The sequence below is a fragment of the Channa argus genome, chromosome 8, assembly GCF_033026475.1.
Source record: "Channa argus isolate prfri chromosome 8, Channa argus male v1.0, whole genome shotgun sequence".
Taxonomy (NCBI): Eukaryota; Metazoa; Chordata; class Actinopteri; order Anabantiformes; family Channidae; genus Channa; species Channa argus.
Window position 1 is genome coordinate 20,301,188 of NC_090204.1, and position 16,825 is coordinate 20,318,012.

At 40.5% G+C, this 16,825-nt stretch overlaps 1 protein-coding gene across 7 annotated transcripts in view; it reads left to right on the forward strand.

Annotated features, from left to right (window-relative positions):
• Nucleotides 1-1,508: 1,508 nt before the first annotated feature.
• Nucleotides 1,509-16,825, forward strand: part of LOC137132003 (discs large homolog 1-like protein) — a 103,710-nt gene continuing 88,393 nt past the window's right edge. For 4 of the 7 annotated variants that reach the window (XM_067513989.1, XM_067513991.1, XM_067513993.1 and 1 more), the window contains exons 1-4: nucleotides 1,509-1,600; nucleotides 3,945-4,115; nucleotides 5,753-6,614; nucleotides 6,831-6,918. In XM_067513989.1, the coding sequence (XP_067370090.1) occupies nucleotides 1,543-1,600; nucleotides 3,945-4,115; nucleotides 5,753-6,614; nucleotides 6,831-6,918 (1,179 nt within the window). In that variant the 5' untranslated portion in view covers nucleotides 1,509-1,542. Of the gene's footprint in view, nucleotides 1,601-2,398; nucleotides 2,762-3,944; nucleotides 4,116-5,752; nucleotides 6,615-6,830; nucleotides 6,919-9,480; nucleotides 9,592-16,825 lie in introns of those variants that run through there. The other 3 variants (XM_067513990.1, XM_067513995.1, XM_067513997.1) reach the window with 3 other exon arrangements.

Genomic DNA, 16,825 nt, shown 5'->3' on the forward strand with positions numbered 1-16,825 from the left:
TCACTGTGGCACAGGCTGACAATAAACAATAGACAGTGGACACACACTAACACATGGATTGACCAGACAAAATGATGTCCCTTTGTTCCTTTTCCTCTTTCCTCTGTGTTTTACATGCTGGTTTGGACAATATGATACTTCTCTCTGCTGAATGACCAACCCACTTACATAATCATGCATGAATTTCTCCCCACGCCGGCTCCCATGCAGTATTATGCTGGTGTTAGTGTGTGTAAAAGTTACAGAGCAAGAGTTTGTGTGCATCCACCAAAGCAGTCAATAAGCTCTTGTGACCTGATCAATAACAATACCAGAGTCTGAGTCCATGACCTGTATTCTGCCGATGCCAGAGTGGTGAGTGTATATTTATGCAGATGAAGTGTAGCCACTCCGTTGTCTATAGACAGAACCAGACAGTGTCCAAAAATCAGAATCGACGTATGTTCTGCAATAGCTTTGCTTTTCAAATTTGTGCTTCTTGATTATTTAATTGGTTCCCTGAGATGTTTGTGCGTGTAATCAAGGATGTACCGTAAGTCTATGTTCAAAAGAAAATGTTCAAATTAATGCAAAAAAAAAAAAAAAAAAAAAAAAAACCTCCTCCATTTAGGGAAATCCACTGTTTTCGGTCTGATGATGATTGATGTTTATCAATAATATCAATACTGGTGTCGCTCAGTGCACAGATACATATGTGTTGTACACAGGCTACAGTAGGCCCTGGATGTTATTAGCTCGCACAAAAATGAAGAAGCACGCCAAAAGTTCAAGTAACATAAAAAGGAACTGCGGGTTTAAAAGGAACCTGTGGTCCAAATAATTGTTAGCTAATGTATTTAAAATATAATAAATATATAAAATGGACATTGATCACTCCCACCTCATTCACTAATCCCTATACAATGCACACTAAATAGTGAACAGTCAGTTCACGTTTTGGACACTCGCTAACCGTTTTCACATTGCATCATCACTAACAGCTGTTCAAGCCATAATGGTAAATTTCTCGTGTATAAACCAGAAAGTGTTGCATTGTGGGATACATTGATTACACTATATAGAGGATAGATTGACACACACAACATTCAGACACAAAATTACTACAAAATGGCAAATCCACTATGTAGTGCACTAACAAAACTACATCAGCAATGGCAAAATACACAATTCCCAAATTTGTAGTTATGATGTTTACAACCCAGATGTCCCAAATATAACTTACACATAATTTATATATGTTGTTAACTGTCTGGCTTTCAGTACAATGTGGGATGCAAACATCAAAACATATGGATGCTCATAAATGAACTGGAAGTTTTGTGATAGATTTAAAGATGTTTTAGATGTTTCTATTTACTACAACAGGGTAGAAAGGACTCCAAAACAGAGTTGTAGCAAATTGCGATTTTTAGCGATTGTGACTAATGTGTTAGCAAAGGCAGTGGCTACATTTTAAAAGCAGTAGCCTTGTTGTAGACTTTGGACCCCTGCTGAATGGACCACACAGACCACAGGGTCAGTGGCTCAGTCCCTGGTCCGGCCATGTGTGGAGGCGTCCCTGGGCAAGACGCCGAACCCCAAGTTGCCCTCGGTGGGTCAGGTGAGCACCTTGCATGGTGTGTGAGTGTGTGTTTGAATTGATGAATGGGAATCAACATTGTAAAGCACTTTGGTAAATGGCCACATATAGCGATTTTATCCATTTACCAGCTTACTGTTAGCTACCGGTTAGCTCCCTGGTAGCTAACTGTTAGCGGAACAGCTAACAATTTTTAAGTGGGACCTTTTGTTAATTGACGGTGGTATTAGCACTACCAACCATTTCGCTAATCAAAATTTACCATACAAATATAACCTAAACAATTTGAAATAAAGAAAACTCTGGTACAAACATACTGATGACTTTGTTTATTCGACACTTTATTCAATCCGTGTGTACTACAGCGTGTACTACAGTGTGGGACAGTGGAGCTTCAATCTACGCAGACATTTGAATTGATTTTTATTTTGCTGTTTTAGTTCTTCCCCCCCCCCCCCCAGCGAGGAACCGTGTTTCGTCTCAGCATCAACTTTAGTTAACAAAACCGGGCTGAAGACAATGTGAGCAGCGGGTTACATCTGGCGACCTCTGGGACTCTGTAATCCCAAATCTATACTCGAGAGCTGAGTGGATTAGATGTAGATCCACCAGAGACCACATGCACACGACATGACAATAGCGAAAACACATACAAGCTGCTTATGAAGAAGCTCTTAAACCTGCCTCAGTGATTTGCTGAAGCGAGTGTGTGTGTGTGTGTGTTTTAGGGACTTTTAGGTGTGTGTGTTCATCCCACAGAGCTGCCTGAGAACCGGTCAGACAGCGTTTTGAGTCACCTGAATGAAGAGATACAAAACTTGTTTGACCAAATAGAGGCAGAGACAATCCAGCTAACATTAACTTGCGGCTCCGGGTCCTAAGTCCACGCGCTGACCGTCCACGTTAGACAGTTTCTCTTTTGTCCGCTGTTGTTACTCTTTGTTCGGACTTGAAACTAGTTTTTATTTATTTCATTTTTTCCCCCCCTCGTCTTCTGACGAAAAGTCGGGTTGATATCAGACTGCTGTGCTGTCAGCTTGGTGTCCCAGTTTAGAGGCAGGCAGCATATCCCGGGACAGACGCACACATCTGTAATAACAGGCAGACTCGGACACTAACCCACCCCCGCCCCCCCCACAGGGACGAGGACTGCGCCTGTCACCATGCCGGTGCGACAGAAAGGTATCTCCAATTATTTGTGATCCTTTATCAGTCTTTATTCCCATCTCTGAACTGATTCTACTGTTTTGCTGAAGAAATACTATCGCATAAGATCAGCTTGTCTTAGCGGGCGATGCGCTGTTTAGCAAGTCAACGTTTGAGCACGGCTCCTCCCTAAAGTAGACACAATTTAAAGTTTAACTGCTCAGTATTGTACACAAACTGCCTTTAACTGCTAATCTTTTGAGTTTTTCAACTACCGTTTAGACCTTGTCATAAATTCGGCGCACAATCTGTCCCCGAGTAAGGACTTCATCGTTTGCATCTGTCGTTGCTTGAGCCGGTTCGCACTGCCAGTTTACCGATGGGGATTCGTGTGAAGTTTAATTCCCCACCGCCTAACTTTAATTGTTGCACGCCGTTTAAAACACAGTGCAGTGGGATGATTCGTGCAATATACGATCACAATGTTTTCACGTGATTATAAATAATGACCAGATATTTTCCTGCATGCATAGTGGGTAAACACTGACACATTTCGATGTATGAGTTTGATGTGATTGTCAGTGCTTCCGGTTTAATCAGCTGTTCATTGTGCCACGGAGCTTGGAATGCAGTTTGCACCCTTCTTTTACTCCATAAAATCTCTTGCCTATACATCCTGCTTCAGGGCAACAAACATACATGGCAGTGAGATTTTATAATACCAGATTACCAATTTAAAAAAAAAAAAAAAAAGGCAAATACAAGAACGTGCTTTGAATTTGGCTGTGCCCACTTTTCCTTTGTAACTAATGAGACCTAAAAGTACTCAAAACTCCACTTTTCACCTATACTACAGTATAGATTGTATTGCAATAGTGTAGTGAGCTTCAGGTGTACTGTATGTACATCTTGACACATCTTTCTAAAGCTTGCGGAGAACAGATGATACAGTATACAGATGATAAAGAGAAGCATACTGTACATACTGACAGAATGGACCAAACACCTGTTTCTACACTCAGTATAATGAACCAGATGCTATTAACCTCTCTTGCATTCACTTCGAGGTTTCAATCACATGACTCCTCAAATAAGCAAATACTCTAGTACTTAATATCCTTAAGAGGGGCCTAGAGAACTTTGTGTTACTTTTCCGTGATTAGTTGTGCAACGTTAAAGCTTTGTTTTTTCTTCTCTTAAATGTACCTGTTGTTTTCAGATGCTCAGCGAGCTCTGGAGCTTCTCCAGCAATACCGGGAAAAACTAGATCAGAGACAGCAGAACCAGAACCGGACCGAACAAGGCCCTGTGGAGGAAGATCTACAACTGCAGCAATCTCTCGACCGAGTCATTAATGTCTTTCAAAGTCAGCTATTTAGTGCTCTGCTTGGTAAGAATACCTAACATTGTCACCTAATATCAGCTGATAAACCCACTGACCAGGGGTCTAAGGATACTAACAATTTTTTTGTGACTGGAGCTGAACTCTCCTTTGGTTGTTTTGTTACTCATGTGTTAGTATCGATAAGCCTTCTGTGTCCTGCATTTAGTATGTGTCATGTATTGACAGTGAGTGAGATAGTCAGGGAGTCATTTTTCGGAGTCACCGGTTGACCTAACATACATGTCTTTGGACTGTGAGAGGAGACCTGAGTACCCAGACGAAATCCAGGAAAGCACAAGGAAAAACATGCGGAGTCCACACGAAAAGGTTGTCGCCGGCCTAGGATTTGAACCGGGGACCTTCTAGCTGTTAGGCTAGAACAAAGAACAGCTGCTTTTATGGTGTCTTCAAATGTGGAAAGAGACGATCACGACTGTTCACCAGAAGTTGGAGATCAGACTGTACAGATGTAGGCATGACATGGCTTGTCACAGAAAACAATAGGCCCTTTTGTGGAGAATAGGCACACATTTGAAGAACGTGTAGGATGTTTCAGTTTCTCCCAAGAGTTAACAGTCTGCGTATAACTAGTTAGTTTTGCTTAAGTTAAACTGTTGGAAAAACTCAGGCCGCATGTGTGTCTGTGTGGTTATGTGCATGACGGTAAACTAATTCTTAGGCACTGGTCCCACCTGCTTTGTGCCACACCCACAACTTTGGCCCTTAAAGTAACACTGCTTTCTCGGATTTGTCTGCATACCTGTGTGCGCATGTGAGAGTGTGCTTTCAACTAACATGAGACTCAGTTCCTGTTTTGAATGTGACTTTGACCTTTAACTGAGCTCTCTCTGTCTCTAAAGTATCTTCAAACAGTGCTGTCTTCCTTTTGTAAACATTTCTTCTTTTTGAGCTCTGATCTTTCACCTACAGGACTTCATATATACATCATCTAATAAGTTTCTATATACCCTATATCCATGCATGCATTTTAATCTGTTTAATACTCTCTTTTATGATCACCAAACCTCTCTTGACTTGATTAGCCTGAAATCACATCCACGTGTGTAGAACTGCCTGTCATGTTCTTTTTGCGGAGAAAGGGAAGTGAAACCTCTGATTGTAACCGTCACTCTGATACTTTGTTCAGTATGCTAAGCATTTCTTTGGGAACTGGAAAGTTCAGGAGCTGGTTTGGTAGCACAATCCCAAAGCTGCCACAAGAGGTCAGCAGGGTATCTATTGTTTCCTTTGGGTTCACTACCAAATCATTGTGATTAGTAAAACAAAAAAAAAAATAAAACAAGTGGGACATTTTTTAGCATATTCTTTATTTTACTTCTGTCTGCATCATAGAACAGTGTGTAATAAGACTGCAATTTATGATTGCTTTCATTATTGTTTTGCCTCTTATTTGATTAATTGATTTTATTTTTTAAGTATTATATTCTTTAAGTTGAAACGGAGCATGTTTGGTGTATAATGTTTTATTATAAGTTAAAAGAATGTAACATTTATAATGATTTTTTTATTTATGCAGGCACACATTTAATAATTTATGTCCTTACCTAGTCATAACTTTATTGTGCAATCCACTAAATCTTTCATTCATCATCATGGCTTTAATCTGTCTTTTCTACTAACAGATATCCAGGAGTACTATGAGTTGACTATCCTTGCAGATAGCACGTGTTCTGTGGAGCAGACAGACTGTCCAAACACCCTTCCTGCCCCCTGTACCCTGCCAGCAGAGCTCTCTTCCCAACCCCAGGCGTCACCTGGTCCCCTGGGCACACAGGCTTTTGAAGGGCCATCTCAGCCAAAACCCCTAACCCCCAAACCCAGGTCAATCAAGTCACCTGCTCCTCCAATCCCTTCTGGAATACCTGCAACAAAGCCACCTTCCCCAACAACACAGTCCAGTACACCTCAGACACAAGGAGCCAAGGTCAAGTACCGTGCTCCTCTTCCTCCTTTCCAGTCTGGGGCTTCAAAGCCCTTGGCAGCAGATACTTCAAACTCCTCATCTCCCTTTGCTGCCACAACTCTTGGAGTCACTGTGAATGCTTTAGAAACCCCCAGCAGCTCCGTAAAATCACCTACTGTAGCATCACTGAATGGAACACAGCCACATCTTAATGCCACTAACTTAGGTGTCTCTTTAGAAAGTTCCACCACTTCTGCTAATCCAGAGAACTATACAGCCTCTCCTGACCTCAACCTAGTGACCGTCTCAGCCCTTGTCTCCAGCACGATCCAAGGCCTTGTCTCACCAACAACTCCGGACAAACACACCCCTACCATCACCACTCCTAGCACCATCCTAGGTCCCAACAGAGGCACAGATGCTCCAATACTCTCTCAATCATTTAAAACCGGCAAGGAACCAGGATCAGGCATGGTCACTGCTAACATGAGTCCAGCTAGTCCCAATCAGGGAAAATTAACCTTCAGCAGCCACAGCCCCGCAAGTCCTACAGGGCCTTTGACTAAAGAACCTCAGCTAAGGTATGTGCAACATATTAGCCTAAGTTTTAACTGTTCTTAGGTTACTCTAGCAAACCAGACTTTACAGCTGTTAGGTGACATTTTAACAGACATGACTAATTGGTTGACTAAGGTAATTTAAGTGCCACACACTGCTGTTTGAATAAACAATCATAGAATAGGAACTGCACACAGTAAAAGTTCTCCGAGTTCACTTTCTCTGATTTTTATTCCCAGTCCTTGGCCAGTGAAAGTCAACTCATCTGGCCAGAGCCATGGGTCATCCAGCCCCAAGCCACTTACAAGTTCACTGACCCCCAGCAAGGTAGGACATCTCTGGTAGTCTACTGCAGCAGAGTATAATGCACATTGTCTCCTATCTGAAGGTGGTGATTGTTGGGTGGCTAGCTTGTTGTTTCATGGAGCTGCACACTTCTCACAAAGAAGTAGTGAGTTTTTTCTCACCTGAATTTAGGAGTAAAGATGTGAGCTTCATATATTAAAGTGTCTGTGAGAGCTTGTGAGGTAAGGTGATTTGTGTTTGTACAGTCAGGTGGCAGTGATTTACTAGTTGATTTCATAGTTGTATTAGACTTATTATACTGTGATTTCATATTCTCATTTATCTTAATGTCACCTGTTCATTGTGGGAAAACATTTGTAACGATATTAGTGGATTTGCATATTTTCTTAAAATTGCTCAGAGATATGGATGTTTTTAAATTTGAAGCTGTTTCACACAACACATCGTTAGCAGCAAAGCATTTTTGGCAGAACTACAGATGGACATATATAATTATTATTATTTTCCTCTTGCCACCATACAGTCGGTGTTTGTTACACTGGCATTTTGTTTCACTTCAAAATGTGTTAAATCATGTTTTGTGTCTGCCTTCTGCTTGTGCTCATTTTGGTGTAACGCTGTCTTGTCTCCTAAGTCTCCACCTTATAAAGAAATGAACATGCCTTTCTAATGCAAATTCCAGGATTATTGTCAAAAAGATTTCATGCTGCCGTTATTTTAACCTGTGGATTTAATTTCATGATACAGAAAACGTGGTTAACTTGAATCATCTTGCATTTGTTTCCTCATGTGTAACACATCACTGCTATCATAGTGAAGAATTCCTTTGATATAGGGCAAAATGTGACTTTTTTGCTGACAGTGTTCTTCTGAACCGAATTAGAATTGATGGGCAAATCAGTTTTCCAGGCTGCTTGTTTGAACATTGGGTTACATTGCATTACATAGTGTGACAAGGGGAATCAATTCAATTCCCTAGAGTCAGCATAAAGTGGCGTGTTCATGCGTGGCGTGTTTAATTTTTTTGTAGTTCAGTTTTTCTCTGAGGTCCAAATAGACCACGTTTGTCTCCCACCTTTCTCTGAAATAATTATTTCTGATAGGTTTGTTAGGTTAAGAGAGTTTGGTGATTCTGATTCACTCGTATCAGCAAAACTTGTATGTAAAAATAGGAGACATTCAAGATAAGAATACAAAAATCTTGCGTTTCTCTATCCTGCATTTGTTTTTGTTTTTATCTACTGCTGTATCTGCAACAGTGTCCTCTCAGCTGTTGTAATACTGGTACTGTGTAGGAGTTGGTGTTAAATCTGGCTATACATACAGTGGTCCTACTCAGGTGTTCTTTAAACGTGCAGTAAAAGCTTTTTTTTTCATGTGGAAGCAACTTCTGAACATATTATATACATATTATTTGATATAGTAAATAATTACTATTGATATGGAGTTATGTTCCTGACCAACTAACAAATTGAAGTCTGATAATAACAATCTTTTTGTTATTTTTTGGCTTTCACTGGCTTCTGTGTGCTGCTCTGCCTAAAACCCAGCTCAGGCAGACTGAAACCTTTCTGTTAGAGTCAGAGCGAAGGTCAAGTGGAGCTGGACAGAAGTAGTATAAGATAGAAACAGAAACAAATGTGGAATTGCAGTTAGGAATGTTTTGTTGAAGGTATTTGAGTGTGATATGCAGACTTTCTTTAGTGCATCCTTTTATGGCATCAGTCCAATCATTATCTTTACTCCTTATCCTGTTAGGGGGTCATAGGGGTGGTGAAGGGGGCATAGAGTCAATCCCAGCTGTCACTATGTAAGAAGCAAGGTGAATCCTGGACTCATTGCCAGTCTGTTGCAGGGCCGATAGCATCATTTCTTTTTTTGTTTTTGTTTTCAAATTTAGCATAAACTATATTGTGTCTCTTGAAAAAGCTCAATATCCCAAGTGAGTGAAGTCCCATCTCTGTGTGGAGCTTCAGGGTGCATGTGGAGCTCTGACTTTACCAATAGCAGTCAAAGTTGAAAGTAGAGCATTCATTGCTATACCGCTGTTTCTGGTCACTGAGTCTAACCGCCCACTCCATCCAAACAGAGAATGACCTGATGAAACAGCAGAGAGTGGTGTGTGTGTGTGCAGCATATGTACTTGTGTGATTGCTTACTTCTGTGTATACGCAGTATGTCTGCACAACTGTTTGGTTGTGCATCCATGTGTATGTATTTTTGTGCAGTATTACATGTGTCATTTGTGTGTGTGTGTGTGTGTGTGTGTGTGTTTTGAGTGTATTTCTTGTGCGTGCAGATATGTATTCTGAGCCATAAACTCTTGGAGGTCAAAATGTGGCTACCAGCTGCCATAAAACAAAGACAGCAGCTGGAAAGCAAGAGGTTGGGTGGAGGTGCACGAGGACAGCTGCCATGTTTCCGAACCAGTCTCTATTTTAGTGGGGAAGTCCTCCCTGGCTACTCTGATAAAAGGACAGGTGGAGAACAGGGAAGGGAGGAGAGAGAGATTGAAGGATGGAAGAAGAGGATGGGGAGGCGGAGACAGAGACTGACAGACAGCATTAAGGATGTCACCAACAGCAACAAGCAGCTGAGTGTTGGAATGGGAAAGTTGCAGCTGACAGATGTTTTGCTGAAAGTTTGCCAGTTGGACTGGTGAGGATGGACTGCATCTGTATCCTCACTACTAAGGTGAGACACGAAAAGAGAGTAGACTAGAGAGGAGAATGGCACAGACGACAAATAGATCGGGACAAGAGAGAACAGTATGTGACAGTGTGGGTGAAGAAGTGGATGAAATTTTCTAATAACAAGCATTAAGGTTTTTTGAAATTGATGGCATTTATTTTTTTTATTATAGCATTTTTTTAACTTGTGTGCTAAGTTTAGATTATAGATGATGTAGTGACACGATCTTTCTGATGTTAAACATCAACATAGCACGGTTTTTAATGCGAAAGTGAGAATGAGATCTTCAGTCCTTTTGGGGGATTCTGTTTAACAAATTTGAATAAATTGTTTCACAATAAGCTATTGGCTTTGTAGATGATGGGAAACTCACCTGCTCACAGTTTGCAACATTGAACTGCAGCAAGGTTGCTTATTGTGCAGATTGCTTGCCGTGTTTTGTGAATGAACCGGCTATAGGGTAATGTCTTAGTGGAACAGACTGGGAATGCAGAGTTGTTGCTCAGCTGTTGATGTGACAATGTGTGTCACCCAGAGAGGGTTGAAACTGGGTTGAGAGGACACACACTTCAAAAGAAGGAACTATCTAACTAACTGGGTGGCTACAGTAGGTGTAGCCAACCGATACACTGAATGACTAACTGATTGGTCTCAAGGCAGAAGAGAGTACTTGGCTAAAAAGTAGGCTGGTATAATTAAACCCATACATTATGCACATATGTGCAGGGTCTGAAATGGATGGCCCATTTTTAAAGCAGCTGAACCAGTGTGAGCTCGGATAAGCTCAAGTCCTCAGTGACCGTGCACAGCTTAAACATGTGTAGATAATGAGGTACTTTAATTAGAAGAGACCAGCAAACAACGTGCTGTAATTAAAGGTGCGGTTCTGGTTTGTCTGAGGAGAGTAACATGACACAAATGTGATTTTGACCAAATCCACAAAGGTTTACTTTGATGGAGATTATACTGTATGTAAGCACGGTATTGCCCATCCTTGGTCCTGTTCTAGTAGCTATCCTCCTTGCTGAGGATGTTACCATCATGTTTGGTTGTATGCATTTGCTTATTTTGTGTGTGTGTTCTTCTTTTTGGATATTGTTTTTCTTTTCCCATTTTCTGTGTTGTCAAAGTGGATTGTGTGCTCCGCATGTTGAGATGATCTCTTTTTTTTTTTTTTTAATTATGTTGGATCCCTTTCCTGACCCAACCCTCCCCAAATTTGTCAGGATTTCAACTGGCACTTGAAGTTCACTGACTTGCACAACCTCAGGGACTGGAGTTGGGCAGTTCAAGAGTTCAGTGTCTTGGCCTGGCACACTATGACATATGGCCAGGGGGAGTCAGTCAGAAAACTGTTGACCCTGCTGTCCATGGGTGTGCACTGGGATGATATACAATAGTTGTTCAAATGGGGATAGCAGTGCACACAGTCTATCCTCTAAGACTTTTACTGTATAATATAGCTATTTGCTGTACTAAGGTTGCATGCAGGTCTGGCTGCTTGTTTCCGATACAGAATTGTCAGATACATCCCTCACAATTCTGACGAGCGAGTAATGTTTTAGATGTTGTTCATGTTACATGTTATTTTTAGGAAATATTGTAACGTGTGTGTGTGTGTGTATAAAACAGTCTTGTTTATATGTTAATTAGTGGTTGGAAAAGTAAAGTTTAACAAATGTTCCTCAATTTTAAAATTCTGACATCACATCAAGCAGTAACATTACCTAAACCAGCAGTCTGGATACATACTAGCTGCTGGGGAGCTACTGTCAAGATAACCAAATAATAAATTGCAGGCAGATCATGACACATTGAACATTTTAAATGACACCATAAAAAAGGACTTTTGACCCACTTAATGGCTTATAATTTACCACTTACATTGTAAAGTTTTATTTGACATTTTGCTCTTTTAGATTGATATTGTTTAAAGTCAAATTGTGGCACTGGGTTAATATGATTGGTCCTTAAGAGGGGATATAATGAGTCAGCAAGACAAAAAGAAGCAAGACGACCAAAGCAAGTCACATGTCTACGGCTTAGGAAATTAAATCAAGTCAGTTTGTACTTAATGTGCGTGATATAGTAATTTACTTCATCCTACAAAGAACAAGCCAGGATACATCGAATATATTCAAGATATCTCACTCCTAATTTGAACCCCACTGCATTCATAAAGGACAAAGATTTTACCCATAGATCCCTGTTTTTGCTTAATAAGAAACAATACCTTGCACTCACTTCTTGAGCTTTGGGAATTATTAAGAGCATGAACTTATTGTGCTGGCAAACAACAGAGACGAGACTTCTAGACTGGACAGAGAACCAAACCCTTTCCGGCATACAACTTATAAATGAAGTGCCATAGGACTCGCATACGTGCACGCACGCGCACACACACACACACACACACACACACTCAAGTAAGTCTGCAGTCTCTTGGCATACAAACCATTCACATTCGTTTATTTCATTAAGATAATGGGTTAAAAAAAAAAGACAGTGTTTCCTGAGCTCAAGATGTCTAAATTTCTGTAGGATAATCTTTCAGTTCATGCTGTGCTCCCTTCTTCTGCCCTTTCAGTAACTTAGGAGAAGAATTTGTGCTTTACTTGTTATTGCACACACACACACACACACACACACACACACACACACACACACACACACACACACACACACACACACACACACAAATATAATATCTTATTATCAGAGAGTAAATGCAGTTTGGTAGGGAGTCACCGGCCTCCTCTGCTCCAAGAGAGCAAGAGTTGCTCCTAAGAGGCTTACCTTAGGCTGCTAATAGACTTTACAGAGGTGGAGCTATTTTAGGATGGACAATGAGGAAGACGTAGAAGACAAACTGAGTGAAAGACAAAAAGGCTGCAGAAGGGAGACACAGTAAGTGTATGCGCTCCTTGCATACCTAACTTTGGTGGGATATTTTACCTCCTTTGCCAGAAAACGTTATGCTGTGTGATTCCACCGATTCATCCATCTGTGCAAGTATCCAGCTGGCTGTGATGTAACTGTGAGGAGGGGTCACAGCCGACAAATTAATCAATGCAGAAGGAATGAGAGAAGAAGGAAAAGTGGTGAAAACTTTCCAGCCAGCTGTAGGACAACTGCGTCCAGAGTTTTGCATCTGCAGTAGGACTAAAGCAGCAAAGTAGAACTGTTGTAGGCCAGTTCACTGGAGCCCGAGTGACATGTTAAATAGCCTCTCAGCTCTGTAGGATCCACACCTGTTGTAAAGAATTCTGTAGGTGTACTGACACCTACTGGATCAGTAAGAGGGCTACATGTGAAGATGGACCATCGAAGCTCTGCATCCTCAATCAGTGTAACGTATCTCCATGTATTTTAATTACAGCTTCTGACTCACGTGCTGTTTTTTTGCTGTGTGGTTTTTACTAAATCAGCTTGTTAAATGAATCACAAGCAGGCATTAAGTTATGCAACACCCTATATCGTTTGTTGCATTTTTCTACATTTTGTTATCTTTGCCTTAGGGTTAAAGTTTAAAAGCTGCATGTGTAGACACTTACTTCAATATTTATATAGGTAATGTGTGTCCAGTGTGTGTCCCATGTCCTTTATGTGAATTTACATGACTCCTAGAATATCTTGGAACAACAAAACACTGTCAACAACAAAAACCTGTCATATGGTTGCTGTGAATAGTATTGGAGGTGCTAGGAATCACGGAGGTTGGCTGACAACCAGGAGGAGCGATGAGTAATTAAGATGAATGAGTCCACGGCCAGAGGTTGTGACTAAAAAATTAACGATAGCTGCTTGGTAATGATCTTTTCCCTGCAGTAACTGTGATGCCCAACCTCTTTTCCCCTTGCTCAGTATTTGTCAAAATTATATATTATATATTATATTATATCTATGAAACCGCAATGATTGTAATGTTTTTTTTTTTGTTTTGTTTTTACAATTGCCATCACTTGTGGCAAATAGGGAAAAGCTATTATGTCACTGAAACTGGCCCAAAGCTGCTAATTCAGATTCACATGGTCTTGGACAGATTGGCCAAGCCCACATCCTTGACAGCAAGCCAAATCCGTAAGCCAGACCTGGGTGAATGCCAGCCCACATTTGGCTCTCAGGCTCCAGAACTCAACTACAATGAGCTAAATTTGGCTAGTTAACAGGATCAGCCATGAGTTCAACGACTGAGCAGTGCTCTCGTTGGAAAAGTAAATTTACCTGGCTGAAAAGGAAAGCGAGCAGATTCCTGAAACTGTAACTACTGATGGGTAACATTCTGAACAAGTACTAGTAATTTGTGTTTGAAGGACAGAGAGTGAGCAGATGTGTTCCGCGTTTTCACAGGAACAGGAAGTTATTAGCTCTGTGTACTCCGCTTAATTCAACCACTTGTTTCTTGTCCTAGTAACTTTGCTGCATTTAGTTTTTTAGTAGCAAACGGGCTGGAAGGCAAATGATAAATTGTTCAGGCCATGTCATGCCTGAGTGCACCCAGGGCAGCTAATCCCATTAAGCAGATGACTAATCTCTGTGAAGCTAAACACATCATCTCACACACTTACAAACCTAGTATCAACAAGGCAATCAGGTTTATTTCAATTCATAATAGATTCTTCAGGTGGAGACAATAAATGGTTTACTTTAGAGTCATCATGTCTACTGTATATGGACCTATGACTTTGGACATCTTGTACTGGTCTATAGTGCTGCCATTAGTGTAACCTTGGTGTGGTGTTTTCACAGTAGTCTCTAAACCTATGGTGGTTACTTTTTTCTAAATCATGAACGAAAACCTCTTGTGCATCCAGAGAATGTTTTATTGCTGCGCTATACAGCATTTGTACTACAGTATATGACTACAAAGACCTTTAAAAGGTTAACAAGATACTAGACCTTTAAATGCAGATAGTGTGCTTGATCCTCACTCCCCAGTAAATAAGTTAATGTGAAGCACCGAAAGCGACACTGTACGCACGACACTAATCACTACCATGATGGCTGCTTAAATAGTTGGTAACACTTCCACCCTCGCGCACGACGCTTTTATTAAATGACAGAAAAACAGACATAAAACAAAACAAAACAAAAAAACTTTCCAGCCACTGCAGCCATGTGTTGCTGCAAGGTTTCAGTAGGAGTCAGTATGTCCCCACACAAAGAGAGGACAAGATCTATTCAGTATATTCAGAGAAAAATCCACTCGTGTGGAAAGTGGATGCACAGCTGGTTAAGGCTGATCATGTGACCAAATTTGCAATGTTGATGCATGGAGTCCTTATTTCATTCATTTGTGTGCAGAAAGGATAATCCATTATGATTGGCTAGTAGAGAGTGTATGAGGTTTCCACACACATACACATGGTGTAGTTATTTCTGTGCTGGCTGACCTACTAATGGTAACATGTAGTGCATGCCTGCTAGGCTTGTGAGGTAGCATCCTCTCTCTTTCCCCTCTGTCTCTGTCTCCCCATTTGTCTTGCTGATTTCATTTGGTACTTTTCAAACTTTCACTACCCATTTTTTTCTTATATTGTTTTATTGTCTCTGCCTTTGTGTAGTTCAGTAATTTGGTGTGGGACGTTACTATTGTGGCCTTACATGCTAATGTTTACATGATATTGTATGAGCTGTGTGAGCTAGAATGCCTGTGGCTATCCCAGATGTAGGAATCTATTTGTGTGTGTGTGTGTATGAGTATGGACACACACATCAGCAGGATCTCCATCTGCTTCTTGCCAAATGCAGAGGGACTCAGCTGATCTCAGGGTGGGTATAGCTTATCATACAAGCTAAGACTTCTGACCTGACAATTGACCCAAAGCTGACTTTTTGAAAATGTAAAAATAACTCTTAGATTTATTTTAAAGGAATTGTGTTAATGCAAGAACAAGTCATGTCAGAGGCAGGCAAGGTTTCTTCCACGACAGAGGCTTAAGCGCCGAACCTACTGTAAGTGCAAACATTTAGGTCACATATCAGAGTAAACATGATTTTTTTCTGTATCATCAACTTGAGATGGTATTTTGGGGGATATTTTCCCTCTTCAAGTTGTAAATGGATCATTTGTCCTTTGATCAGGTTTTATGTTAAAATGAAGCAGATGCTAACGTGTAGCATCTGCTTCTGTCTGTCAGAAGATGTGTGTCTGTGTGAGGCATTGAAGGACAGTACACAGTGCAGCTCATCAGTATCAGAAACAGTAAGTGTCTAACAGCCTACCCTCTCTCCTGTCAGACAATGCCTTTGCCCCCCATTTCCATCATAATATTCCCCCTACACCCATATACGAGGACACTGAGATTTAGTTTTCTTTACACTCATGAAAAGAAGTTCTTAAGAAAAGGTATGAAGATTTGAAAGAAGTTGAATAAAAGTGCGGTTGGTCACAGTTTTTAAAGAGAAAACTAGAATGTGAAACAAGTAAACTTAAACAGACAGCTGGTTGGATTTAACTGGCCCATATTAAGTAAGCGCAGATTTCAATTTCAAATCTAGAAAAAACCAATGCCACAACATTTTATCTAAAAGCACAAGTCAGCAACATCACAGTCACATCTTCTGAATTTTTATTAATTTTATCATTTTTTTTTTTTTACATAAAATTTGGTATGTAGAGAGAAATGTTGAACGTTTCAACACAGTAACACAGTTCAACACAGTTTGACGTTTTTCTTGGCTGTTAATCAGACCATTAAAAAATGTTGATTGCAACATTTAACTCAACCAAAGAATCCAAGAATCTTGGGCAACCTTGCAATTAAAGCATCATAAAAACACAACAACATGTATTACTATTTTTTAGCAAAGCTGTCACGAAAAACAGTCCATTTTAGGCCACAGTAATCACAAAAAAGTTTTGTAAACTTCAGGGACTGGTAATGCATTGCACACACACAGTTTCAAATTCATATAGTGTAAGCAAGGTTTTTGAAATTGAAGACCTTGCTGTGGTCAGAAGAATGTTTCATGCCATTGCATTATGTATGTAAGTTGTCTACTTGCATCAGCTTCTGAATTTGTTCCTTTAAGCTTGAACCTGTGCATGTTTGTAATGTTGAAAAAAAAGCCTCCCAAAATACATTTGCATTACTGATAATCAGCTTTAAATGGAACCTGAGCCTTAATCGCATGTTGTGTTATCAGTTCCCTTCTAATTTTAGTCTTGATAGTATCAGCTAGTTTAAGTCTGTCTTAACCATTTTTCCATCTCACATAAGTTTTCACTCTGAGT